Source organism: Herpailurus yagouaroundi, unplaced genomic scaffold (assembly GCF_014898765.1).
Source record: "Herpailurus yagouaroundi ecotype Mexico unplaced genomic scaffold, PumYag 191, whole genome shotgun sequence".
NCBI lineage: Eukaryota > Metazoa > Chordata > Mammalia > Carnivora > Felidae > Herpailurus > Herpailurus yagouaroundi.
Window position 1 is genome coordinate 1,568,399 of NW_024412422.1, and position 24,106 is coordinate 1,592,504.

General features: G+C 51.3%; 1 protein-coding gene across 5 annotated transcripts in view; it reads right to left on the bottom strand.

Annotated features, from left to right (window-relative positions):
* CABIN1 (calcineurin binding protein 1) overlaps positions 1-24,106 on the bottom strand; it is a 155,634-nt gene that overhangs the window by 65,198 nt on the left and 66,330 nt on the right. For 4 of the 5 annotated variants that reach the window (XM_040443562.1, XM_040443564.1, XM_040443565.1 and 1 more), the window contains 4 exons: positions 22,412-22,672; positions 18,878-19,029; positions 16,990-17,168; positions 2,636-2,818 (listed from right to left, as the gene is read on the bottom strand). In XM_040443562.1, coding sequence (XP_040299496.1) covers positions 2,636-2,818; positions 16,990-17,168; positions 18,878-19,029; positions 22,412-22,672 — 775 coding nt within the window. The remainder of the gene's footprint in view (positions 1-2,635; positions 2,819-16,989; positions 17,169-18,877; positions 19,030-22,411; positions 22,673-24,106) is intronic. The other variant, XM_040443566.1, reaches the window with a different exon arrangement.

Sequence of the window (24,106 nt, forward strand, 5' to 3'; positions counted from 1 at the left end):
AATAAAATAAAATAAAATAAAATAAAATAAAATAAAATAAAATAAAAACAAGACAAAACAAAATAAACCTTTACTGTTGCTCCATTCACTTTAGACATTTTTTGAAGCTCTGACTCCTAAGAAGGTGAGCTTCAACTAGCTGAAGAGTCATTTGTGGGGAAAGCTCCTTCCTGGAGGCACCCTGACACAAAGCAGAATGGAGAAGTCAAGAGGCATCTGCTGGATGCCACGGGAGGGAGGGCACCTGGGCATCAGGAGGGGTATGAATGTCAGAACCATTCTTGCTTCAGCTCAGCACCCAGGGCCTGGCACAGACTTGGGCTCCATTGTGCCCTGCTGTCAAACAACTCCCACGAAATTTGAGAGTGAGCTCTGGGACACTGACTGTGAGAGAAGCAGCAGACTGGGGGCAAGGCCGTCCGTGAGGGTGCACCTGAAGAGCTGGGGTATGGAGCACACCAGGGACACACACCCAGCCCTGGCCCAGAACCATATCCTGGCTCTCTGCAGGGCGCCAAAAACCATGGGAGCCCTGGTGGCCAGAGCTCCTGCCCACTGGGAGCCCAGAGGAGAGTGTGTCAGAGACCACCACTAACCAGGGCCAGGCCTGGAGAAGCGCACTGCTCCCTATGCTGTCTGCCTCACACGGGCTCAGAACACATTCTCTGCTGTACCAACTCTCCAACAGGAAGTTCACCAATTTCCAACAGGAAGTTCACCAACTTCACTGTAGTTACCAGGAAAAGCTGGGCTTAGAGTGGAGAGATGTATCCACAGAAGATGCTTCCCTTCAAGCCTACGAGCTACTGCCATGACTATGGTTCTACTTGAACTTCCTTTTTACTTTTTGGTAAAATGTTTTATTTATTTATTTTGAGAGAGAAAGCATTTATTTATTTTGAGAAAGAGAGTATCCCAAGCAGGTTCTGTGCTGACAGCACAGAGCCTGACGCAGGGCTCGATCGCACAAACTGTGAGATCATGATCTGAACTGAAATCAAGAGTCAACACTTAATTGACTGAGCCACCCAGGAGCCCCTCAAACTTTCTTTACCAGTGGTGAGCCCCTACACTGTCTGCTTAAACCACTGGCTCTGAATGGAAGGAGGGAAGGGGTGGGATGCCCCTCGTGTGTCTGGAAAGCCCTGCACAGCCTAGGTCAGACCACGGCTGACTCTCTCTGAGCTCAGCACCCCAACCTGCATCCCCCACTTCCCCAAACATGGTGGAGAGAGGCCGGGGTGACACAACAGCACCCACAGCAGTTCGCTGCTTAATGGGCCACGGAGCACAGACAACAGGCCTCACCTATCCAATAGTTAAAGTAATCTTATTTTTAAGACTGGACATGAACAAGAGTTGCTGTATTAGAGTGCTGGGACTATAGGTTACTTGTTCCTTCCCCTTTCAAGCTCCCTGTGGTATGTTTATGTTAGTTGCAGAATGTCAACATTGGTTTGAGATAGCGTAAGTGCCTAGTGAGAGAGTGGGGCACTGGTCTCACTTTCTGTGTCCTCTTACCTGACCCTAATGGGGGCACTTTTGCCAACCTGCAGGGCATGCAGCCTCACCACCTGCTAAGGCCAGCTAGGGGAGGCTGGTGAGGAACACAGAACTAGGACAGGCCATCCCCAGCATGAAGGGGCCACGTCTACACGTGAACTCCTGAACCTAGACTCTCCCATCCAGGGCCTGTAAAAACACGTCCTAGGGGAGGTCATCGCCAATCCTACCTGCCCCTCCCAGCCCACCCAGAGAGGGAGCATGGGGCAGAGGTTAAGGGTGCGAACTAACCCTGGATAAATTCCCAAACCTCTCTGAATCTCAGGTCTCACCTGTAACATGGGAAGAGCTGCGGGGCTGTTTCCTAGGGTGGTTGGGAGGACACAAAATAGCACCTGGCACAGGGCCGCTGAGCATGGGTCTGGGTTGTTGTGGTTGTTATTGTTTAGCAAGTCCTGGTCCGGGTGGGAGAGCTCTCAAAACCCAGGGCCAGCTGCCCAGCCGCAGCCCCAGAGGGGTGCCGCAGATACCCAGCCTGCCAGCACTCTCCTGCGAGCTGGGTGTGGGGCTCTGCCCACTGGTTTCCACAAAGGGAGCCCGGGGACCCCACGAGAGCCAGGCATGGGGTTAGATCAGGGCCTCCTGACTGAAAAGGGAGACACTTTTTCCTAGAGACCTGGTATGATTCACACTAAAAAGAAAACACATTGGTGACATTTAGGATCCAAAGATTTTTTTTAATAACTAGGTATTTAAGAAAAAAATCCAGGGCGCTCACGTCATGGATGTGGTTTTCCCATATGGCCACGGTGGGGTCATAACAACAACGACAGGTGTCACTGAGAACACACTGTGTGCCAGACACGGTGTGAATGCCTTCCTGAGCCACCTCCCTTAATCCTCACAACTCCGGGCGCAGGCCTTGGGCTCCCTCCCACCCTACAGGGAGTACAGAGGCCCAGGGAGGCGAGCGACTTGCCCAACTGAGGCCCCAGAGCAGCAGGTGGAGGTGTGAGGACAGGAGCCAGACAGGACCTGGGCCACTCGGGAGCCCACCTTCTTCAGACTGCCCAGACTGTCACAGGCCATTTCACCGAAGCAGTTCTAAACACACCAAGCTAGGTCTTCATACCTCTTTCCTCTGTGGGCCCCTGAAGGTCTTTACCAGTCGGGCCCACTTGGGAACTGGGAACAGGCAGCTTCTTCTCCACATAGAGTTTCCGAGAGCCCTCCAATGAGCTGGCAGGCTCATTAAAGAAGTCCTGTGTCGAGCTGGAGTCCGAGAGCGCCACTGCCGTGCTATCCTGGCTGCGCTCTGAGGGGAACAAAGGAGGGAGAGAGGGCAGCAACATGAATCCACACCAGCACCAACATGGCGGGGCCTCCCCAGAGTGAGTGTCCTGGTGACTGCCCTGCAGAGGAGACGACATGAGCACAGCCACTGTGACCTTGCTGAGTCCTACCCGTCCCAGAAGGCTGCTGAGCCACTCACCAAAGGCACCAATCTCCACGGTCAACCTTGTGGGGTTTCCCCAAATGGTGGTGTTCTGGTAAATGGTTAACAATTGGCTCTTGGGGTAGGAGGGAAGCCCACATTTGTAGCATTTACTGATTTCTGTGGCATAAATACTCCCACCATGGCCAATTCAGGCTACCAGCCAACCTTATGTGGAGTTGGAAAGAGATGCACGGTAGTACACCATTCTATTGTGTTTCTACCACACAGAGACAATAGGCATGAACAACTAAGGCAAGTAAGAGTCCTGCAGAAATTTTTATCTGGTTGCAATAGGCCAAGAGTGGTCTAGAGTGAGAATGGGGATTCCCGGGGTTGCAGACACAAGGGAGATTGCTACCTACACGTTAGCTCCTCTCCTTGGAGCTCCCCATGCGCTCATGAGAAAGATCAGAGGCAGCACAGGAAGAGGTATTGAAGGAAACCTTCCTGTGGTGCAGGCCTGGAAAGGAAGTGTGTTCGCCGCTATAGGAAAGGCATGAAGCCCTGGTGGAAACTTTTTTCCCTAAGGAACAAAAGCTTTAAGCCAGCTGGGGAGGTACAGCAAATCTTGCTGCCTCCAGGGTAAGGTGAAGACCCACTGCAGCCGTGGGAAGGGAAAAGAAAAACCTCCCGAGGGAGGGGCAGGAAGCCATTCAGGGCCCAAACATTTGAAGTCGCCCACAACTAGAAAAGCAAAGCCCCACTCCTGAGATGCAGGGACACAGTCTGCCTCAGTCTGCGGCTGGATAGAGACAAGAGAGAACCAGCCCTATCCCTACCCCAGGATAACAAGCACAAGTAACACAAAACAGTCTACATAGGAAGAGGGGCAAGAACATGGAGAGAGACCGTCTTTGAGGTGTGTACAAAAGGCCTAAGGCTGAAGGTGGGAATGGAACACTGAGAAACCTTCTGGCAAATCAGCCCCCCTGTAAGCATAAGGTAAGGTCATAGGAATTTGAAGTCAGTGGTACACTAATGGTAACCACAGCAACAACAAAAACCAACCCCAGCTCAACTTCTGACTAGCCTAACTCCCCCTCCTAACAGACTAGAAAAGGAGAGAGAAGGCCATTCCCAGCATAAATATTACTTATTTCAGTTTCTTCCATCCTACACATAATATCTGATATTCAGTATAAAAATGAGGCACACACACAAAAGAAAAGAAACACTGTCAAGAGAGAAAATAATCAACAGAACAAGGCTCAGAGATGACCCAGATGTTGGAACTACCTGATGGGAAATTTAAAATAACTAAGATTAGGGGCACCTGGCTGGCTCAGTCACTGGATCATCTGACTCTTGATCTCAGGGTCATGAGTTCGAGCCCCACACTGGGTGGGTATAGAGATTAGTTAGTAAGTAAACAAACAGACAAACAAACAAATAAATAAAATACAGTTAAAAAATAACTAAGAATAATATGATCTATAAATGTAATTAGTATGCTAAAGGCTCTATTAGAAAAGGGGGACACATTCGCGAACAGACGGGGAATTTGGGGAGTAAGATGGAAACTATGAGCAAGACTCAAATAGAGATGCTGGAAATAAAAGACACAATTAGAGACACAAAGAATGCCTTTGTCAAGCTTCTCAGCACACCTGACACAGCTGAGGGAAAAATAACCAAAACTTGAAGATAGGTCAGTAGAAATCATCCAAAGTGAGAGAAAGAGAGTGGAGGGGAAATCAGAACAGAGCACACAAAAGCATCCAAACGATCTAACGTACTAATTAGAATCCCAGAAGGAAATGACACAGACACATGTCAGAAGTATTTAAAGAGATAATGACAGAGAATTTTCCAAAAATAATGAAAGACATCAAATCATCAAGAGTTTCTGAGAACACCAAGCAGGGCAAAGACTCCTCCACACATTTAAAAAAACAAACAAAACAAAAACAACAACAAAAAACCATACCTAGATATCTCATACTCAAACTGCTACAAACCAAAGATAGAGGGGAAATCTCAAAAGCAGAGAAAGACACATCATATATGGAAGAACAAAGTTAGGTATTACAGCACACTTCTCATCAGAAACCATGCAAGTCAGACATCTTTAATGCTGAAAGAAAAAAAAAGTCCATCCCTAATTCTATATCCAGTGAAAATATCTCTCAAAAATGCAGGAGAAATAGACTTCATCAGAAAAACAAAAGCTAAGAGGATTCCTTACTATGAAATCTGAGTTATAAGAAACATTAAAGAAAGTTCTTCCGGTAGGATGAATTGAAACCAGACAGAAACTTGGATCCACATAAAGAAATGAAGTTCCTCAGAAATGGCTAAAGCAGTAACAAAAAAGACATTCTTTTTCTTCACGTTTAATTCCTCTAAAGTAGTACTGTCTAAAGCAAAAACGGGTAGCAGCCTATTGTGAGTTTACAGTGTATGTAAAAGTAAAATGAATGAAAACAAGGGTATAAAAAATGGGAGGTTCTTGGTTCTTTCACTGCCCATGAAGTAGTATAGTATCATTTGAAGGTGGGCTGTGATGACTTAAACATGTATTTTGTTAAGCCTAAGGCAGTCACTACATTTTTTTAAGAAGGTATAAATAATAAGCCATTAATAGAGACAAAATGCAACCTTAAAAAATAAAACTTTGTCTTTAACTTTGTGTATCTGAAGGATGAAGCTCAATGAAATAGGAATCAAGAGAGCCAAGTTCAAGTTCCTCTTAGTGCCACTCACTAGTTATGTGACCTTGAACAGGTTAAGTCCCTTGCCCACCTATGAACTGCAACCACACATCCTTTCAGAGAGGTCCATGGCATAGGAGCTTCTGGGGACACAGGGAGAGAGGCAGACATGGCCTCCAAAACCCTCTAACTCTTTGCTCAACTACCTCAAATACCGGCAGCCCATTGGGAGGGCAGACATGAGCAGCCTGGTGGGCAAACAAACTTGTAACAATACTTGAAGTTGTTTCAACAAAATCAAAGGCCTGGACTCTGGGAGATCCAGGCTGCCTAAGTTTAAATCCTACTCAGTCACTTACTAGGCTGGAGAGACTATGCAATTGCCACAATTTCTTTACATTTCAATTTCCTCCTGTGTAAAACTGTGATATTACAAAAGCCCACTTCACAGAATTATGAGGATTAAATACATTAGTACATGTAAAGTGCTTGAAATAGGGCCTGATACCCAATAAGTGTTCCAAAATATCAGCTCAATGACCAATAGTATTATTTCAGAGAACCTGGACCAATTGTTTTAGTAACGTCTCAAACTTGACATTACAGAGATTTTGCTCTGCATGGCAAAGGGTTCTGCTTATGCCAGGCTGAAGATCACACCTGAGTAGCACCATGTCGATGGGGTGGTAATCGCTTCTTATACACTGACATGACAGGGTCGTCCACAGCAGTCCTGCCTGCACAGAGGAACATGGAATTAGGCCTGTGCTTCCAAAGGCAGCTGTGCTGTTCCAGCCTCCTCACCCACGTCTGATCATAGAGCAGGGTTTGGAGACAGGGACGTCTCAGGCAGCCGCACAGAGCCTGCCGCAGCCCTTCCTCCTTAGCTGCCTTTGCAATGTCCACTGCCCAGTAACGGTAGGTATCAGTCACAGCTGGGCTGGCGGAGCAGTAGAAACTGGGACATGAAGTGTACGTGAGACCCTTCAGCGACCAACACAGAAGCTCTGCGTCTCACTGCTGGGGGAGCAGGGACCTGACTGGACCCCTCTGCCTCACACTTAGTGAGGGGCGTTCCTGACTTGCAAGGCCAGACCCCAAGGCTCTGTGAGCACTGAATGGGGATTACCGGCAGGTCTGCTGCCGTCATGAGAGGTCCCAAACCCAATTCCCCAGTGTGAAGAGATCACTTCTCTCAGAGAAATGGCAGGGGAAGCCCATTTGCTGTCTATGTGGAAAGCGGACCCTTGGCTCCAGAGGTCATACGGGGTCACTGCAGGAGCTCAGAAATCGGGAGTCTCAGACTCACATTCCAACCCCAGATCTGCATACTTGGGCTGCTCCAGGCCTCGCAATATGTTTGGCACGTTCTCTCTGCTCTGTTCCCAACAAACAAATAGGATCCCCATGGAGGCCTCCACATCCCAGTGCCTGGCACACAGGTGTGACAGCCCAGTGACCCATCCTGCAGTGCAGCATTTACTCTGGCCCTGACAAAGAGAACACCAATGGCTCGGACAAGTTGGTGGGCCATGCTCCTGCAGTGATGAAGTCCTTCTGATAGGCCAGGAGAGGTGCTTTCCACCAGCATCCAGAGCAGCTGTAGTCACTGCATGGCTGAGCAGCGCACCATGTGGCAAGCGTCCGGGAAGCGGGCCGAGCCAGGAAGATCTCACGAGAACTGGCTTGCTGCCTGATGAGCTCATGCACTCATAAGCTGTTGGGCTTTGGGCCTAAAGAATCACTAATTTGCTGGAATCTCAGTTGTGATTATTACAAAAACCGAGGATTGGCTTAAGCAAACGGATATTTACTCCCAACGTGCTAATACCCTCCTGATGCTGCCTAGTGAGGGAACCTCTCATGCACCAGAGTGAGCAGGGAAGGCAGCAGACTGCCCTAAGAATGGTGTGGGCAAAAAAGGACCGCACTGGGCTTCAGGGGTGTTTGCTCCTCTGGGAGCAAATATTAGCAGGTAGAGCCTCTACTGAGACTCTTTTTTTTTTTTTTTTTCAACGTTTATTTATTTTTTGGGACAGAGAGAGACAGAGCATGAATGGGGGAGGGGCAGAGAGAGAGGGAGACACAGAATCGGAAACAGGCTCCAGGCTCTGAGCCATCAGCCCAGAGCCTGACACGGGGCTCAAACTCACGGACCGTGAGATCGTGACCTGGCTGAAGTCGGACGCTTAACCGACTGCGCCACCCAGGCGCCCCAAGAGACTCTTTAAAATAACATCCACAGCGGGGTTGCCTGGGTGGCTCAGTCAGTTAAGCATCCAACTCTTGATCTCGGCTCAAGTCATGATCTCAAGGTTCATGGGATTGAGTCCCATGTCGGGCTCTGGGCTGACAATGTAGAGCCTGCTTGGGATTCTCGCTCCTTCTGCCCCTCCCCCACTCCCCACTCTCTCTCCCAAAATAAGTAAATAAACATTAAAAATAAAATAGGGGCGCCTGGGTGGCTCAGCTGGTTGAGCATCTGACTTTGGCTCAGGGCATGATCTCACAAGTTCGGACCTCGCGTCGGGCTCTGTGCTGACAGCTCAGAGCCTGGAGCCTGCTTTGGATTCTCTCTCTCTCTCTCTCTCTCTCTCTCTCTCTGCCCTCCCCCACTCACTCTCTGTCTCTCAAAAATAAATAAACATTAAAAAAACTTAAAAATAAATAAATAAATAAAACATGGGGTGCCTGGGTGGCTCAGTCAGTTGAGCATCTCACTTCGGCTCAGGTCATGATCTCACAGTTTGTGGGTTCGAGCCCCGCGTCAGGCTCTGTGCTGACAGCTTGCTCAGTCTGCAGCCTGCTTCGGATTGTGTCTCCCTTCTTCTTCTCTGCCCCTCCCCCACTGATGCTCTGTCTCTCAAAAATAAATAAATGTTAAAAAGAAATTATTTTTAAATTAAAAAATGAAAAGAAAAACAAAATAACATCCACAGCAACAACAGCCACAGCCAAGGAGCAGGATGCATGTAAGCACAGGGACTGTGACCAGGCCTCCCGCCCCAAGCCTCTCAGATATACACACAAGAACCCAGAACAGCCTGTCCTCTGAAAGGATGGAGAGAAAAAGCCAGTATCAGCCCTGGGGGGTTGGGGGGGGGGCGGCGGCACCGTGGCGATTCTGGACAAGCCCTTACCCCAGGGGTGATCATGAATGAACACCTAAGGAGCCCCGAGGAAGGCTGATGGTCGGGGGGTAGAGAAATAAGTCTAGAAACCGCCATGAGCCACCACGGTTCTGCAGTGCCTCCCTGCAGCTCAGAGCTGGAGAGGCAGGGGCTCTGCACACTGAGGTGCCCTGGCTGGAGCTGTGACCCCCCTACTCACCAGGCCTGTGAAGCAAGGGCATGGGTAATGTTCCTGCCCAACCCTGAGAGAGATGCAAGTCTAGGAAACAGAGGATGGGCACATCACTGTAAATGAGAGTCCAGGGCCAAGTTTCTCTCTAATCCTTTCAAAGAGGGTAGGCACAAAGCTATTTAAAATCATCCTGAGGGGCGCCTGGGTGGCTCAGTCGGTTAAGCGTCCAACTTCGGCTCAGGTTATGATCTCACGGTCCTTGAGTTCGAGCCCCGCGTCGGGCTCTGTGCTGACAGCTCAGAGCCTGGAGCCTGCTTCGGATTCTGTGTCTCCCTCTCTCTCTGACCCTCCCCCATTCATGCCCTGTCTCTCTCTGTCTCAAAAATAAACAAACATTAAACAAAAATAAAAATTAAAAAAAAAATTTAAAAAAATAAAATAAAATCATCCTGAGTTTGAATACTAGGAAGCAACCGAGAACTTTGCACCAAGAAGCAAGTCAGATTAAAAGAAAACTAAATTCATTTCTTTTACACCAACAGGGTGAAAGAAAACAATGAAAATCTCTTAAAGAATGACTCTATCTCCTGGGCAGACAATGCCTCTGGGCAAAGCCCAGTCCACCTAAGCACATCCTGACTGCCTCCTGGCCAGCCGAATTCAGCACAGGCTCAAGCACCGCTGTGCACAGCCCACAGACTAGCAGTGTGCCCTGATAAAGGGACGTGGGGAGCCCGTATGTGTGGAAGAGGTGGGGCAGTTCTGGCTTGGAGAGCACTCGGCTTCCATTGGCAGTGAACAGAGCTTCCTTCCAGGCCTGGCCATAGTCCCACCTTCTCCACGAAGCTGTCTATGGATAGCACATTCCTTATCTGGGACACTGTGGGCCAAGGGTCCAAATGAGCTGAGGTACGGCTTTGTGTAACTGTGCACTGATGGCCAGGGGTGCTTCCTCCACATCCTAGAGGCCCACGTATAGGCTGGGCACTGTAGGACACCCCCAGGGTGCTGGCCTGTCCTGATGCTCAGAGAACCAGGTGGGTCTGCCGGTGCTCTGCAGGCAAAGGCTGCCAAGCCTGAAGGCAACGACGGCCCTCCCTTCTCTCACCTGCCTGCTGGAGCAGAGCCAGAGGGAGAGGGCAGGGCCAGGCAGAACTAGCTGGCTCCCTGCTTTGGCCACCTCCTGTAAGTTCTGCAGACTGGCCTGGGCTGGGGGTTTTCCTGGGCTCCTGGTCCTGAGGCGGGACAGGAGAGAGAAGGGAAGCTCTTCTGCACAAGAGACCCAGACTCAGGTGAAGAGCCAGACTTCCCACAGGGCTGGGCAGGATGGCCTTCCAGGGAAGCATGTACCTAAATGGGACTCCAGGGACTGCCCACAGGCCAGGTTCCTGATTTCCTTCAGGAGCTGCCTAGACATCAATAGGAAAGAAGACGCGATAGTGGACAGGCTCTACAGGCTACCTCTGCTCTGCTTCAGAATGTTCTTTTGAAAGTCTGCCCACACAAAACCTGCTCACACTAATTAATATTTGTGGCAAAATTATAAATATTTCACTCTCCTACTGTTAATCACTGGAATGTTTCACATCTATGCCTCTGGGCCACCCCAGCCCCTCCCCCCGAGTCTTTAGAGGGATGTTCATCTGCCAGCCACTGCTGATGACACCCTCCACTTCTGAGGTGTGACCTGCAGAGCCAACTGCAAAGGAACGACAGCTGCGGATGCAGAAGGAAAGGGACCTGGCTTGGTGACAGAAAGGCTGTCCGTTCCAAGGAGTGTGAGAGCAGACTGTATTGCAAGAATTTGGAGTTTTTTGTTCAGGTTTGACTCAGTTCAAATCCCTTGAACATTCGTAGGATTTCCAGGCCAACCCAAAAAAGCTCTTTGCTTACAAGACACAAGCTTCCTGGTACATTTTCTCTACCTGCTCCAGCAGTTAGAACTAGAAATAGCTCACAACCACTTATTCCACCAGTTCAGTTCAATGAAAGTTTGAGGGGAAAGATGTGGTTGTATCATCAAAATCTGCAGCAACTCTGACTAGCGAACCCTGAAAAGATCACAAGTGTTCTGCCAACTAGAAACAACAGGTTTCTAAGAACAGTAAACTTGGGGGGAATCAATATTTTGAGCAATCTCTCAGCTGGACAAACCCTGCCCCAGTGGGTCCCTGATGACCACCAGGAAAGAACACATCCACCGGAAGCCAGGCTAGCTGTAAGGGAGGGACACCCTCTGGCAGGCCAAGGAGCCTGGACAGACGCCCAAGAGAAGAGACACCAGAAACACGAGGGCCCTTGAAAAGGAGGCAGACATACTGAGGCAACAGGCAGGCACAAGAGTATCACCATGGCCGTGCTCAGACAGCGGCGTCACCACTCTGGGCCTCTGAGGCTCATGCTCAGAGCTGGGAGAAGACTTGTCTTCATGTGCAGCTCTCACTGTGTAACCCTCACCATGCATCACTCTGTCACAAAGAGCCCCTGTGCCCCTATCTCGGACCCAGCTGGTTTCCCAAGCTCTCTCCCTGTAAGGTCTCTCTTCTGTCCACCTCAGTGACCTCAGTCCAAACGCTATAGGGCCCTCCAACCTCCATGTCTTTGCTCCCAATGTCCCTCACCTGAAACGGCCCTGCAGGCCTCTCTGGAGGACTACCTCCTCCAGGAAGTCCTCCCAACCCACCAGGCCCCACAGTTAGCTCATGGCACCTTCTCATGGCACCAACTGGTGCCCCAAGACACCACCTAGGGACACACAGATCCAACCAGGCAGCGGGAATCAGGGTGCCCATGTTGGCTTTCCTCGTGGGCCTTCTTCCTGCCCAGCACATAGCAGGCACTCAACATATACCATGACCAGCTACGGCCTGGAGAGGTTTCTTAAAAGTTAAGAATGGAGAGGAGAACAAAGGTGACTGGCTCTGCCCTCTGACAGCCTCCCTCCCTGCCCCAACATCAGTCCCCACCTTGCAGGGCACACGCAGGACAACCTAAGTGCCACTAGGAGCCTCTCCCACATTGAAAACATCTGTTCACAGCATATAGCTTGCCTACCGTGAGCTGACCTCTCCTTGACCCTGGGAAGGGAGGCTGGTGAGGACTGATGCCACATGCAGCCCCCTGCCCCAAGCCTGGACACCGTGGACTGCATACACAGGGCCCACCTCAGAGCATCTTGGCTACTGTACACAATGTACATTTTTACACATTTGTCCTTCTAAAGATAACTTGGTATCTTAGAGTCTGTTGCCTTTGTTACTTTTTTAAAGCCAGAAAGAACAGAACAATGGAAATACAGGACTGAGCCACCTGCCAGGCCAACGGGCAGTGGGAGGAGGCCACTGCTGCATCTGGCTAGAACTGAGAACATGGGCTGTGGGCAGAAGCCAAGCACATCAAACACACACTATCCAAATCACAGGACCAGCGATGTGGAGGAGCTCCTGGTCACAGGGGAAGCAGGGAGCCGGACTGAGGACTAAGCATGCGGTCTGCGCTGTCCCTTGAAGCGAGCCGTGACAGTGCAAGCAGAAAGACAAAGCCTGGAGAACAGAGTGTGGTCAGGGTTAGGGGCAGCACGGGCAATATTGGTGGAGGCAGTGTGGGTGAGCAGGTGAGGATGAGCACAGATGGCACACGACACAAACAGTGACAGTATGGTGGGTGAGGACGGATGGTCACATGGGAACTTGCACAGGGCACCCTGGGCTCCCACGTGGCCCATACCCTACAACCTGGGGCTCAGGGCAGGCTCTGTTCGTGCTGTAAGTGGGGCCAGATGGGCATCCCGCAACCATGAACACCAGCCTCCACAGCTCCTGCTCTTCTGACCCCCAGCTTGTGCTCTTTCCACCCTTCGTAGTAAACACTGACACACCCCTTGGGCCTTGGCTAAGCTTTGCCTCCTCAGGAAGGCCTCCTATCCACCAAAGCCAGGCCAGGTCTCTTTGGGGTGGTTTCAGTTGCACCCTGACACTCAATTGATTCCCAGCTTCACACTTGCCTTCCCCAGAACCTGCAACAGGCACCAGAATTGTCCCATGCACCCAGAACAATGCTAATGGGCACTAGATAGGCATGGCCATGGGATGGCTAAAGAACCCCACAGAAGGCTCAGCCTCAGACTGACCACAGGGCAAGACCTCTGCTCTCTGAGGCCCTTTCTGGCTCCGAGATTCTTGGCTCCGAGATTCTCGGGTAACATGGAGCAGGGCAGGCAGACAGCAAGGGTCTTGGCAGTCCAAGAGAGCCACTATGTACACATCCCAAAGGCTGGCTGAGCTGGGCCAAGTTATGGACCAAGGTGTCCTGTAACAGCCCTGCTCCATAGGCCCTGCTACCGACAAACTTCCAACAAACAAAGCAGGGAAATGCACACAGATCCAGTCTCCATTAGGTCAGCGAGCACAGGACCTTCCCAGTGTTAGCCTCCTCTGGCCTGGGGTGGAAGGAACCTTAGACCCCCCAATTCTCCCTCAGCTTCACCCCAGCTACCAGGCAGCCCTAGAAGAGTGTCCAATTGCCCTCAGCTTGGCTTCCTCCCAGGGAAACAGGACCAATCGCCAAGCAAGGCAGCTATAAGGGCGGGACCACAGGCACCTCTCCCAGGGCCCAGCCCAGAGCAAGCACACACTGATATGACACGGGGCACAGTTACTCACACACGTGTTCACACACTCCATGCCGGGGAAGGGTATAAAATTTGTTCAGAAATCTCATTATGCTACGTTTGAACATGAGTAAACAGCAATCATTGTGAGCCCCTTGAGGGTCACAATGTACTCCCTGCGACTCCTTTACCTTGTCAGGAAGCATCAACACTAAGGATTTCAGCACTGAGACAAATCCCAAAATGGACAGGAGAAATAAGGCAGGCTGGGAAGAGTGGTCAGGCAGGGCTGCTTCATTCTCTCTCTCTCTCTCAGCTTGGCCAGAGGGCCCCTCTTCAGGTCAGCTATGGGCACACTCTCAGCCACCCCAAGAAGGGCTAGCTTTCATATCTGACAATGATGGAGTCTCAGAGCAACTCAATGGCCAATCCCAGAGTACTTTTAGCCAGAGCTGTGGATAGGCTGCTGGAAGCTTCTAACCCTAGTGCAGGATGGCACAAGGGTGCAGATGGGACCAGTCAAGAGAGCAAAGAAGGTTTCTTCTAAGAAGCCATTATCAAATGTTGAGTTACCTACATAAAATCTGGAGCTATTTTTCTAAATCTCTTCTAAAAATTTACAGCAAATAAGAATTGACTCTAGCTGATTTTTGATTTTGAAGCTCAGGTATACAAAAGTAGAAGGGCAGCTCAAAGGTAGGGTATCCTAACCATACCTTAGGGAAGTCCTGATGCCTGGCTCCCTGTCTAGCTGATAACAAGTTAGCCTCTGACAGGCTCCAGGATACAGGAGACTTGGGCCCAGAAACCCAAAGGCCCAGCCCTGCTCAGAGGCTGCTGCTTCCAAGGACACTGCCTGTCCCTCTTCCAAAGCCACACAACTGGCCTGAGAGAGACACGGTGCAAACTGAGGATGACAGGTCCCAGACGCGGGCTCCTCCTGCTATGCAGTGCTACATGGCCCTTGTGCCAGCTCTGATGACCTGGGGATGCCTGCGTCTAGGATGTGGTTACACTGTGCAAGCACCTTCCTTTAATACTCATGAGAAAAACGTTACTCCTGTTCACCAGGTGAAGAAACCGGCTCAGAGTCAAGTCCCTTACCCAAGGTGGCCACGCAAGGTAGCAGTGGGGCTGGGACTGAAATGCAGATCCCCCTGACTCCAACTTCCCTGTCTTACCTCGAGCGGGTCCCTGAACTGCTTCTCTTGGTCTGCACCAGGGCTAGAAGCACCCATCAGCATTCCTGTAGAAGGGCTCGGTTATGGCCTGGAGTGAGCACTAATGCCCTGTCCTCCCACAACAGGAGAGCCATGGCTGGTCTCAGGCTGAAGAGTTGTGTGGGAAGTGTGGGGCCACACGTTCTCCTCCCAGGGCTAGCAGGCCAGCCTGGCTGGGTCACAGGAGGCAGCAGAGGTGGGCAGTGCAGGCCTTGAGGCCACCAGCCTGACACCAGCAATCTGCTGCTTCTGCCAGAGCCAGGGCCTTTCCCTACGAGCTAGTGTAACAGCTGAATGGGCCACTTTAACATTCTAAGATAGGGCCCAAATATTTTCCTGTTGCAGACACTGCTTTCTTTCTGAAGTGAGGAGGGCAAGAGTTCTGAAAGCACCATGCAGCCGGGCCCGTGCAGAGCACAGTATGGCCAGTGCAGGGCTTCCTAGCACATTGGGCTGGGACTGGGCAAAGGTGGGCCATGGTTCCACATTGTTGACAGAAATCACTTTTAAAAAAGTATTTTTTTTTTCAATCATTAAAAAAATGCACAACCACTGAAACTATATTTGAGCCTATCTGAATGGCTCCCTCTGCAAACTCCCAGAGCAAATAACCATTATGTTGGCATTCAAGCCATGTCACCCCAGTGCCCGTCCCCAGCACTCTGCTTCCCTGCAGCTCCATGTGCACATGTGCGCACCAACATGGGACAGCTGGGCAGCGGTGCCAGGCAGCATCATGGTCCCTTTCTGCCTCCTTTCCCCTTTGCTTCTGGGGTGTGCCCACACCAGGGGAGCTACCTGCAGCTCTGTGCACTCATAGGGCCAAGCACAGTTCCTGCTAGCCAAGCTCAGCTCGAACCTGCAATGCTGGGAGAGGTGCCAGCCACAGGCCTGTGGACAGCAATGAGAGGCGTTCCTCTCTCACAAAAGCTGGCATGATGCTAAATCTTCACAGGAGTACCTGGCAGAAACTAATTTGCAGAGCAAGGATTGATATCCAGTGTGTTTTCTCAATATTTTCAAGAGTAAAAGGATGGGAACAGGGTAGTTTTCCTGTTGAACCCGAGTTAAGTAAGATGGGGAGGGACCTGGCTTCAGGACATGCGCAGGACTGAATCCACCCTCTGGGGCACAGGGAGGTGATGGAGCCACGCAGCAGCAGGCATTCAGATGCGCTCAGATCAGCAACCTCTCTCTCCACACCCTCCCCGTACCCTTCTCACAGGCCAAGCAGAATCCAGGAGGGGGCACTGCCAGTCTCCTCTCCTCTCCTATCTCCAAATCCTGGCCCAGAGGGGGCGGTGGGGTGCTGCCCATCTTCCTTCAGCACTTCTCTAAACCTGCTCTCACGCTCTTCTCACCCACAACGTCTTACACTCCAGGAACCCATGCGATGGGCAAGGGGTGTCCCATGCCCGGGGGAAGGTAGGGCAAGGCCCGCTTCCCCACAGCCTGATGCGATCAGCGGCGTGTGAGCGAGGGCCTGCTTGTCTGTTGGCATTGTCATTGCTTCCCCAGGGCTCCACCTTAACGCCCTCTCAATCCACCAATTTGGTTCATTCCAGCAAATACTTTATCACAGCTTATCACTGTAAAGGTGAGGAGAACATGAAAAAATCAAGCTACGAGGTCAGCATGCGAGCCTCCTAATGTTAGTAAGAAATGTGGTTCAAGGGTCGCCACCTGCCATATCCCGTGTGGGATGGCCTCGTACGCGGTCCCAGCGGACTCCACCACCCCGTCTGCACTCCCAGGGGTGACAGACTCAGCACCAGTCACAGTCCTCCCACGGCTATCAGAGGATGTGCTGTAATAAGGCAGGCACAATGCCAGTGCCACTGGACTGATTGCACGGAGGCCACTCCAAGCAGCCTGCAGACCCCAACAGCTAGTCCACGGTCTTTCCTGCCACATCCCCATTCCTGAGGTGGGAAGATGCAGGCTCATAGCTGTGAGATACCTTAGCCTTCCCTGCCCCTTACCAGCCCCCAGGTGGGCCAGCTGGCAGGTGGCGACCCTGAGCATGTTTTGGAAGCACAGAATCACCGTGAGGCCATGAAGTTAATGAACAGCCGCAACATTGCCCGTGTCACCCCAGACCCAGCACCCCCCCTCACCAAAACAAAGCGAATCATCACCCGAAGCACCCTCCCCCTTGATTGGCGTGCCGCCCTGGGCTGGCAGTAGGGAGAACAGGGACTGTACCGTCCGGCGTCGCCTGCTGGTGGGGTTTTTTACATTTGACGTAATCGTGGTCAATCGGAGTAGCTGTGTAAGGTGGGGATGTCAGACCTGGGCCAGAGGAGGAGGGGAGGGAGGCTCCGGGGCCCGGCAGTGTCCCAGCTGAAGAGTGGGAGTCCTCATCCACCAGGCAGGCCTTCTCTCTGTGGGAAGATGGTTGGGGTGCAGGTCAGAATCTCCACATCCCACTGGAATGGGACATGTGCTGGTCTGAGACAATCCTTCCTGACTGCTGAACCCCACACCATCTTCACGGGCCTCCTCTGCCCTTCCTAGGGCCCACTGCTCCCACACACCTCAGGTGACCTGCTCCTCTGGCTGGTGTCTCTTCAGCTGCTGAAGAAACTGCCCCCATGGCATCCCCTTGGGCTCCAGCCCCGAAAGGCCACCGCCCAGCCATCTCAGGGCCCAGGGAGACTACAGGGGAGCTGACAAGCCCTTCCTCGGAAGCACCCACCCCACACCCTTCCACACCAAGTCAGCACCCTTCCATGTGATGCCTGAGGCTTGGTAGATTTAATTCTCGGTAAGATGCAGACAGAGAAAACATCTGGATTTACTGCAAGCTCTCATGTGTACGAGGATATCTACTGTTGAACAAAAAAGTCAGAAACACCTGAAATGTTCCATCGAAATAGCTATAGAAAACATGATACACCCATGCTATGGAATAACATGTAGCAGAGACTATGGGTAGCCACTAGAAAGAATGGAGTGAATGGGGTACCATCTCTATGGTTTTGGTCCCAGTCCCTTTCTCAGGGGAATGTAAACTCGAGAATAACACCTTCAGTAGTTTGTTTTTATAAAATAAAAGAAACCCTACAATTGTACATGTAAATGTAAGTGTATATAAATGCACAGCTAATTGTTTGAGAAAATACATGAATAATGGTTAATTCTGGGGAGGAAAGGGGATTTGTCAAATTTTAGCCTATATGTTCATATATTGCCAAAATTTTCCATAACTAGAATATATCCATGTATTATTTGTATAATTAAAAAAATTTTTTAAAAGAGTTATGATCAATAAAAGAGAACATCATTGTACCTTGGGGGCCCTTTGCGACTAAAAAATGCACATCTATAATTTCTAGGGCACACTGTATCCACCTGGGTGACCTGTCACATGCATGCCCATCTCTCCTATAAGACAATGGGCCTCAAGGTCAGAGCCTGGGCACAGGTCTCTCTGGCACTTGGCTGAGCCCTGCACAGTGCCCAGCCAGGCAGGGAGGGGCACAGAGATGAGGCAAGCTGAGCTGAAGCTCGGAGATGTAGACACCAGGGTAAAAGAAGTCTGGGCCACAATCAAGGGAAGGCCCAAGGGTCCTCTCCACCCAGTGAGGGGACCATACCAGGGCCCTAGCATCCTCATGCTCTCTGGAACTATAGGAAGAGTCCATGCCTCTGATGCCCTTTCCTGTTTCTTGGGAGAACAGGCAGCAGACAGGTCCTCACAAGGCCCCCACTCTTGGTATAGGCCCTGGAAAAGGACCCAGGAGTAAGAGTCTGCAACATGAAAACTGCTTTCCTACAGTGTTCTGCATAGGACAGAGCTGTGCCCCAGTGGTGATGGGGAGGAGCTGGCTTCTCCTTAGGGCCTGCCCATGAGGATGGGGTGGCCCCGGGCATGGCCCCAGCGTGAGGTGACATGGGATTGCACACTCAGCCTCTCCTTCTCAGATTCAACAGAAATACCTTAGTCCAGCAACCAGGAGTCTCCAGATGAGTTCCAGAGACTCAGTGAGCTCTGGTTTACTCAGCAGTAACCCCCCTAATGCCACCTTGCTGTAAATGAGCCATCAGGGTACACATGGGATAAGCTGCTAGGTGAAGAGGTGCTACTTACTTCTCTGAAGCTTTGGGCGTGTTCTTCTCCTCGCCCCTGGCAAAGGGTCCTTCTGCAGCCTCCTTCATGAAGTTGACCAGGACCTCTGCACTGACCCCAGAGTCGGGCTTCCCCAGGAGCTTCAAGATGGAAGCGTGGAGCCGGAAGTACACCTAGGAGAATCATACTTGGGTGTGAGCAGCCTTCCCAGTTGCTTAGGTCCGTTCCACAGGCCAATCAGCCACACTGGAAAAGGGCCACTGACCAAGGAGACAGGCCACCACACACTGCCTTTTTTCATTCGCTTTTAAACCAGCCAACCCATAACTCATTCAAAGCAAGCTCTGACAGTTAAAATGGACACAAACTCTCAGTATTCTAACTTAAATGTTTAGCCAGTGATGCAGGCAAGTGATGGTAAGATAATGAGAATAACAACCCTCACCTCTGCTCAGTGGGCATCTCCTCCCACCACAGCCCCTGCCACCCACTGTGTGCCCCTCTCCTGGCGCCCATACAAAGTGAGCCTCCACGCCTGTCTCCCACCACACTCCAGACTCCTGAGTGAGAACAGTTGATTTCTGAGGCGCAGAACAGTTGATTTCTGTCTGTGTGCCTGCACCTGGGCAAGCTGGGTGCTGTAGGCCTAGAGAAGCTTGCCCAGGAGGTACAGGGTGAGGGGAAGAAGGCACGCCGCATCATTCAGGGCCGTGTGCTTTTCTTCACTTCCTTAAGTCTCACCACAATCCTCCACTTACAAATGTCTGAGGTAAGATGCCCAAATCCCCACAACCAGGAAAGGCCAGGGCCACATTAAACTCTGGTCCGCCCTGCCCTCTACTGCTCCCAAGTAAATGCCACATCAGACACAGACACCTCTACAGGTCACTTGGCCTGACTTTCGCATCCACCTGTGGGTGCAGTGTGAGCTCCCGCCTGTGGCACAGACTCCCACAGGTGGCACAAGGAGTGTTACGAAGGCTGGGAAACCCTGTGGCTGCAGGCCCTGATTAACCAGCCTCTCTCACGCAGAGGTGGTTCTCAAGAGAGGCTGCCAAGGACCATGCAGGTGAGATTGCCAGGGGGTATGGCCCAGGCAGCATTCTCAAGAGGGCATCCTGGACAGAGGGGCCCACACCCAGAGCCCCTCCACCGCTAGCCCGCCTGTGGCCCCAAGTAATTAACCCGAGCAACTCCATTTTTAGGCACAGAAAACCTCTGGGCACACACACATGCCCAGGTGGCCCTGCCGGAAGAGCACAAAGTATTCAATTGGCAAAGTTTAACCAAGTGGCAGGTTCAGTATTTTGAATCCGGGTTCAACAGCAGAGGTGAGTTTTCACCAGGGCAGGGTTAAAGTCTTAAGAGAAATGTCACTTTTAAAGTAAGATATCCACAGGTTGCAGCTGAATGCCTGTTCTCCTGAGAGCCGGCATGGTGTTCTGGGCCTCAGTTCCTTACCTGTTAAGTCCCTGGACCCCACGGGCACACCATCCTGCCTGCTCATTGGTTCTATCAGGCAGCAGCAGAAGCCAAAAGTCAAAGAAACACCGTGGAAGAAAAACACAGTTGTCGTTTTCCTGAGGGCTGGGCTACCTCCTGCACACGGGTTGGGTGCTGCACGAGGGCCCTGGGTGCAGGGGATCTGGCCCCAACCGCCCTTCTCTTCTGCTGCTGAATAACTTAGGGCAAGTCACACTAGTCCTCTAGGTCTCAGCCTTCTCAGCCCGAGCGGAAAGCATGAAAGAGCTGTAGTGGGAAGGACGTGGGGCTTGGGGCTGGGAATGACGGCAACCAGGAAGCTGCTGAAGACGTGCTCAGTACGAAAGTGAACTACACTTTATCATGAACCCTATGAAGATGGTCCCTGAAAAGCTGCTGTCAACCACTCAGCAGGCATCATTTTTCAAAGGCAAATTTTTAAAAATGAGACTTTTCTGCTTGTTCACACAAGCAAATATTGGAAAGAGAATACTAACATGGTTGAGGGAAAACAGACATGCTAATTGATCAGTATAACCTTTCAGGGCCACAGGACACTGTGGATGCAACACTAAATGACCCTTGAAAATCCCCCGTAAGTGCTCCCTGATATGCATGCAAGAGCAGGCCCTGCCTGTACCCTGTTGAGGAAGAAGTGGAAGAGAAGTGCACCCTGCATTGGGCTCCACACTGACAGTGCGGGGCCTGCTTGGGATTCTCTCTCTCCCCCTCTCTCGCTCTGCCCTTCCCCTATGCACTCTCACTCTCCTGCTCTCTCTCTCTCTCTCAAAATAAATAAATAAACTTAAAAAAAAATGCCAGTTGCAAAACGGTATGAAAATGTTACTACGTATCTATATGTCAATAGGGGAAAAATCTAGAAAGATAAATACATGCCCAGACTGTTAATAGGGATTATTGGGTTAAGAGGATAGGATCACTGGGGACTTTAGCTTGAATGTTTGACAGGCACCTGGGTGGCTCCGTTGGTTGAGTGTCCAACTTCGGCTAAGGTCATAATCTCATGATCATGGTTCATGAGCTTGAGCCCTATGTTGGGCTTTGTGTTGATGGCGTGGTACCTGCTTTGGATTTTCTGTCTCTCTCTCTCTCTCTCTCTCTCTCTCTCTCTCTCTGCCCCTCCCCAGCTCTCTCTCTCTCTCTCTCTAAAAAAATAAATATTAAAAAAAATTTTTTTTAATTTAAACACTTCCGAACGTTTGATTCTTATATATATTTTAATCATGAATGTGTGTTAATTTTATAATCAGAAAAAAAGTATATAAAGGCAGACAAGGCATAATAAACAAGCAGATTCTACCCCAAACTCCAAGAAGCTTGCTGGGCACATGGGACTGGCAGGCACTGGGCACGCAGCCTCAGAAAGGGCAAAGCTAAAGTGCTCTGGAAGCAGCAAGTCCTGGGCCAGACCAAGTATATCTGGATCCTCACCCGTGTGCTTAGTTTCCTCCCTACAAAATGTGCTGGCTGCAGCCTCCCAGCCTGCCTCACAGGACTGCCCTGAGCATCGGGGAGAGTGTGGAGTTGTGTGTTTCAGATATCGTAAAAGCAAATCTGAGCTGTAAACAACTGCTCTTCTCTTGAGGAGCAGCGCAAGACCCAAGTCTGGGGTCAAGAAAACAGGCTACTCCCTTGGCCCTGTCCTGCCAAGCTGGGTGCTCTGGGCATACCCTATGGCCTCGCCAGGGACAAGGGCACCTAGCCTTCTCCTGCCACCCTGCAGTGTGGATGCCCTGGGCACTGGGAGATGCTGTGCTGCACTGATGTCATCACTGAGTCAGGTTCTTGGAACCTACATGTGCTAAGGAAGAAAGATGATTTTCTTCTGGGAGATACAAATAAGACACTCCTCTCCCAGAAAGGATAGTAAGCACTCCTTAAAAGAGAGAGGAAAGGCCGCTTTAATTTAATTGCACACAAAGCTGCTGAACGCAGAGAAGTTTCCAGCGGGTTGCATGGGAGTCACTGGGACCTCATGCCCCATCCCCAGGGAGACAGAGAGACTGGCCCACCCCTGCCCTGCTTCCCTGCCCTCGGCCAGCACAGTGTCACCTCCAGGGCCTCCATGGCCAACTCAGGTGGGTTGTGGTAGTGGATCTTCTTGGGGTAGCGGGCAGCCTCTTCGTGCAAGTAGTGGCCAGCCTGTCTGTAGTGCAGCAGGTAAACAGCAGGAGGCTGCTGCTGCTTCTCGGCGACCTTGCCCAGCATGTAGTGGATGAGCCACTCTTCCTCATCACCGTCGCCCTCACAGCGGGCCGCCGACGTGAAACAGTGCCTGGCTGTCTCCAGCATGCTGTCGCGCCGGCCCTCCATCTGGAATGAGACCACGAGACGAGGCTGGGCTTAGCCCACGGTCTGAACCTGCACAAGATCATGCCTTATCCCATAGGGAAGCCCTGCTGCCTTCCTTGCGAAATTTATCATCCTGTCAACGACCCTGAGACACAGAAGTGTTATCACCATTTCATAGCTGAGGACAGTGCGGAGAGGCCTAGGGACGCCCCCCGCCCCCCACACCAAAGTACACATCAAGTAAGGCACAGAGCTGGACTGAAACCAGGTCACCTCATGTCAACTCCAGTGTCCTTTCTTTTATTTCCCCCCAGCCCACCCTGAAGGACACAGTTTAGGAGATTATGAAGTACCTACTGACCCCCTTCTCAAGGTCCCAACTACAACCCTCACTGTGGTTGCAGTGAGGGCCTGTGCCTGGGAAGGGGAGACAGCATCAGGCTGGGGCTGCCAGGAAAGCCAGGCCAACAGCGGCCGAGAACACCGAGAGCCAGTGCCAATGTTCTGAGATGAGCCCCCTCACCTACACGCGGTGAGCACTTTTCTCACCTGCTCACTAGGGTGGGCAAGCAGAGCTAGACACGATGTACACCCCCAACACCTAGCAACACAGCACTGAAGAGGATGTGCACCCCTGGGGTACCATGGGACTTCCCACCCTGTCCTCTGCACCCTTCCGGAAGGACCTTACATAAGGGTAGATTCCTAAGCCCCACCCAAGACCCACTGCCTTGGAGCTGTGCCTCCAGCCACCCTCTCACACACCAAAAGGTGGAAACAGCTAGGACAGAAGATCAACCTCTAAGATGCTTTCCAATTTTTTCTAGTCCCTGTATTAGGGCTATGGGCCAGCACCTAGGTGTCACTGACGTGAGATGTCAGCCATCAAGTATGTGCATCCCTTCATCCCAGAACTCCTGGGCTAGGAGCTGGAAGAAACCCTGACTGTGTGGGGCCACAGGGGCAGCTGTTCCCAGCACCGCAGCTCTCTAGGCCCTCATCTCCATGGCTCTCGCTCAGAGGCAGGGAGGCTGCGACCTCTTCTAGTCTCATCTTGGGGACCAGAGGAAGGGAGAGGCTGCAGGCACCAGGCTCTGCCTGCAGCCTGTGAGAGCAGTATCCATGTCCCACTGCAGCAATAGCCCTGGGGCCAACACAAAGCAGCCTGGTGCTACCCCAGTGGTCTGCAAAACACTTCCTGGGAAAGAAAATTACCACCTAGGGATGCCTGGGTGCCTCAGTTGGTTAAGTGTTCAACTCTTGGTTTTGGCTCAGGTCACGATCTCACAGTTCATGAGTTTGAGCCCCATATAAGGCTTTGTGTTGACACCGTGGAGCCTGCTTGGGACTCTTTTCTCCTCCTCTCTCTCTCTGCCCTTCCCCAGCTTGCTCTGTCTCTCTCAAAATAAATAAATAAGCTTAAAAAAAAAAAAAAAGAAAAGAAAAGAAAGAAAA